Here is a 4,262-nt window from a genome sequence, read left to right as displayed (position 1 = left end):
AGGCAGGCATAAACGCGTACTAGAAAATAAGCCTCAAACAGTTGCTGTGTACAAGAAAGTTGTACTGAAAAATATCTTCAACTTCAAGTGTCAGATCATCTAGTCATTACATCTGTAACCAAACATCTGTGTCTGTCACTCCCCGATTGAACTCCTAACAAGGCAGGCAGAAACGCGTACTAGAAAATAAGCCTCAGTCGCTATGTAAAAGAAAGTTGTACTGAAAAATATCTTCAACTTCAAGTGTCAGATCATCTAGTCATTACATCTGTAACCAAACATCTGTGTCTGTCACTCCCTGACTGCACTCCTAATGAGGCAGGCATAAACGCGTACTAGAAAATAAGTCTCAAACAGTTGCTGTGTACAAGAAAGTTGTACTGAAAAATATCTTCAACTTCAAGTGTCAGATCTAGTCATTACACATGTTACCAAACATCTGTGTCTGTCACTCCCTGATTCAACTCCTAACAAGGCAGGCAGAAAAGCATACTACAAAATAAGCCTCAAACAGTCACTGTGTGAAAAACATTATTCGTAGTGGACAAAAAACTTGAACTGTAAGCGTGAGAAGCATCTGGTCGTTACAGACATCTGTGTTTATGTTTTTTATGTTCACACAGACGCAACAAATTCAAAATTTCATGTTTCAGGAGAAAATTCTGAGCTCAGATTTTATGGAAGTCTGAGACTTTTTATTGTATCGTTGCTTCTTTGGTTTGAAACTGTCTATTATGTGCTTCATTTTGCCAAACAGAAGTTTACAAAGTATTTGCCACTTGTCAAAAGATACAATTTAAGGACAGTAATGCTATAATAACACTGTTCTGCTCTGAAAGCTTCACAAAAAGAACTTCCCAAACCAACAAAAGCGTCTCTAAGACTCTTCAAGGTGCTGAAAAGCTCATAAGCTGCCTAAAAGAGGTGATTCTTCCAGGGCAGGTAGATTTAATGGGATTGGTAAAGATTAGGTTACTGTAGCAGCAGCTAAGTATCAGACTTAAGCAGCGGACTGCAGCCATTCCTTTCACTAAATAGATGTTTTCTCATAATCCGGCTCTGAAGCCTAAATCTTCTCCTTGCTGTAAAAAGAAAATCTCAACGTTTGTTAGAAGGACCAGGAGGAAAAGACGGGACTGAAGCTTGGAGCTTTGTTCCCAGATGTTAGGAGAATTAAAGAAGACAGAGAAGAGTTCAGCTGTTTCCTACTTGTTTATGTACTGCATGATGTTGCCGGGCCACGCCAGCTGGACCTTCAGCTGCCCCCGATGCTCCACGAAGAAGTCCACCAGCGTTCTGGTGACCGTGGCCGACGTGTGGAAGAAAAACGCTGGGATCCAAAGAATGGCGCCGTCCAGTTTCTTCAGGCTCAGGAAGAAGTTGTTCCTGTCCTGAACGGTCAGTAAGTTATTGTAGTACTTCTCCAGGATGCTGGGGTTGAAGGTGGTCATGTTGGTGCGGCGCCCCACGTCCTTCCTGAAGATCTCCGTCGGAGCGAAGTTGCAGCGGAACACGTAGTCGTAGCGCTCGATGTGAGCGCCGCAGCGCGAGCCGGTCAGGATGCCGCTGTTGCCCACCACGGCGCAGACGTTGTAGCGCTTGTTGAGGATGGGCGAGGCCTCCGGGAGCAGCGAGCGGAAGTTCTCGCCGATGGAGTAGACGTATTTGTGGCTGGAGTAGTCGAAGTGCATGAGCTGTCCGACTCGCACCGAGTCTCTGGTCAGAGTGAAGTTGTTGGGGATGTCGATGTACTGAGATATCTCCTTCCTGCGGGACACGAGAACAGCTTCACTGAACGTTTTACAAAATCTCAGATCCAGACGTGGATTTTTAAAGTTTTTTTGTTCCATTATGCAAAGACAGTTTTACAAAAATCATAAAACCCATTTTTTAACTAATTTATTTCCATTAGAGCCAATTATAAACCGTTCATATCGGTTTGTTTATCCAGCATCTTTACAATGAGACGTTTGTTTCTACCTGCGTTTGTAGAAAAAAAGGTTCAATTTAGAAAAACACATCAAAACGTTTCATTTCTTATGCCTCACATTTTATCACAAATCAATAAATAAAAGAAAAACTCACTAAAATTCTAATTATTTGACTTTAAAATAAAAAGAGACGAACAAAAGAACCTCCTCTATCAGATAATTAACAAAGTATGACAGGTCATTGTGTCATATAATTCAAAAATGTCAGGCCACTGCATTATAAAATTAACAAAATGTAGCAGGCCATTGTATCATATGATTAAATAAATATGGCAGACCCTTGCATTATATAATTTTTAAAAATGGCAGGCCATTGTATCATGTAATTAACGAAGTATGACAGCCCATTGCATCATATAATTAAATAAATATGGCAGGCCCTTGCATTATATAATTTTTAAAAATGGCAGGACGTATCATTTAATTAACAAAGTATGGCAGGCCATTGTATTATATATTAAAAAATATAATTAATGACGCATGACAGTCCATTGTACCATATAACTAAAAAGTATGGCAGGCCCTTGAATTGTATAATTTAAAAAATGGCAAGCTGTTGTATCATATAATTAAATAACGTGGCAGGCCCTTGCATTATATAATAAAAAATGGCAGGACAATGTATCATATGATTAACAAAGTATGGCAGGCTGCTGTAGTATATATTTAAAAATATGGCAGGCTGTTGTGTCATATACTTAATGACGCATGACAGCCCTTTGTACCATATAACTAAAAAAGTATGGCTGGCCCTTGTGTTATATAATTTAAAAAATGTCAGGCTGTTGTATCATAGAATTGAATGAGTATGGCAGGTTGTTGTATCATTCAATGAAAAAATATAAAATATTATTTTTTTTCAGTTTCAAAAACTTTTTAACAAACTTTATGGCCTTAATTTAGCTTCAAACTATTTTGCCTCCAGTAGCAGCGAAGTGGAGACCTCCCACAGCTGATTCTTTTTTTGGGGCCATTTAAGATGTTAACGAGGGCCAGATTTGGCCTGCAGACCTTGAGTTTAAAATGTGGTTTGAAGAGAAACTTGTTTTTTATTTCTGTAACTGAAATGTGTTTTTAAGCGAACGTTGAATAATTTCCTGTTTTTTGACTGAGTGCTTCGTGTTAAAAAACTAAAACATTTTCACAGCTGCAGCCCGACTCACTGCAGGAAGTGCTAAAAGCCCGTTAGACCCTCAGAACCGCCAGGACCCAGTTCTGGAGCTCACGTCTGCGTACCTCAGCTGCGTAAAGGCYGAGCTGTTGTGTCTCCATCTGGAGGAGTTCTGCAGGTCCTCACTGAGCGCRTTGGTCAGAGGAGTGAAGTCCGGATCGAAGTACTTCATGGCCAGCTGGGAGCTGCGGGACAGGAAGTGACACGCAGATTTACTTCCTGTCAGCTGTCGGCCTTAAGCCACCTTTTTTCAAAATATACATTTATGGAAAATTCAATATTAGAAGCACAAAAATCAGGTGTTATAAAATGAAAACATTTAATCTGAAAGCTGTTTGAACAGAAAACAGTGTTTTTATGACAGAAATTAATCAAATTAGTTAAATTAAATGCATGTATTCACCTCAGGTCAGGTTTGCGAGGTGGCTTCTCTCTGCAGCAGAGGTTTGAAACAGAAACAAAAAGAACTCATTCTGGTCTTCATCATCATGAAACTGTGACACCATGTGGTCCTGCTGAGCAAACTTTAAACACTTTACATGCAGAATAAGAGGCGGAGACGATAGAATCTACATGGAGAAGCAGCTGAATGGAAGGAATAACCTGAGGTGATCTGTCAGCAGAACTCTACAGCTGGACTGAGCTGRTCCTGGGTCAAAATCCACCTGAAACCTTTTGTCTGTTTAATGACTCAGATCTTGATGCACATTCAGATACTTTAAACAGAGTCACGCCTATGTTCTCAAGAACTTATGTTCCCTATAGGTTCCTATGAGCCTATGTTCCCAAGAACATACGTTTATGTTTCCTGGTACATATGTTTCTACGAAACAAAGCTCCCAAGAACCTGTAGGTTTCCATAAACACATGTTCCCAATAAACCATGTTCCTGGTACCCGTGTTTCCAAAAACCCATGTTTCCTAGTATACTGTATATGTTCTCAAGAACATAAGTTTCCTGGTACCTGTCTCCCCATGAATCTAAGTTCCCAAGAACGTATGTTCCCAAGAACCTGTAGGTTTCCATAAACACATGTTCCCAATAAACCATGTTCCTGGTACCCGTGTTTCCAAAAACCCATGTTTCCTAGTATATATGT

At 40.0% G+C, this 4,262-nt stretch overlaps 1 protein-coding gene across 3 annotated transcripts in view; it reads right to left on the bottom strand.

Annotated features, from left to right (window-relative positions):
- st8sia3 (ST8 alpha-N-acetyl-neuraminide alpha-2,8-sialyltransferase 3) overlaps positions 1–4,262 on the bottom strand; it is an 11,170-nt gene that overhangs the window by 2,608 nt on the left and 4,300 nt on the right. Inside the window, exons 1-4 of one of the 3 annotated variants that reach the window (XM_014026616.1) lie at positions 4,176–4,230; positions 3,566–4,009; positions 3,228–3,347; positions 1,210–1,767 (exon numbers count right to left, since the gene is read on the bottom strand). In XM_014026616.1, coding sequence (XP_013882070.1) covers positions 1,210–1,767; positions 3,228–3,334 — 665 coding nt within the window. In that variant the 5' untranslated portion in view covers positions 3,335–3,347; positions 3,566–4,009; positions 4,176–4,230. Of the gene's footprint in view, positions 1–1,209; positions 1,768–3,227; positions 3,348–3,565; positions 4,010–4,175; positions 4,231–4,262 lie in introns of those variants that run through there. The other 2 variants (XM_014026614.1, XM_014026615.1) reach the window with 2 other exon arrangements.

The sequence above is a fragment of the Austrofundulus limnaeus genome, unplaced genomic scaffold (genome assembly GCF_001266775.1).
Source record: "Austrofundulus limnaeus strain Quisiro unplaced genomic scaffold, Austrofundulus_limnaeus-1.0 Scaffold572, whole genome shotgun sequence".
Lineage (NCBI taxonomy): Eukaryota > Metazoa > Chordata > Actinopteri > Cyprinodontiformes > Rivulidae > Austrofundulus > Austrofundulus limnaeus.
This window is presented reverse-complemented; position numbering and strand designations above follow the sequence as displayed.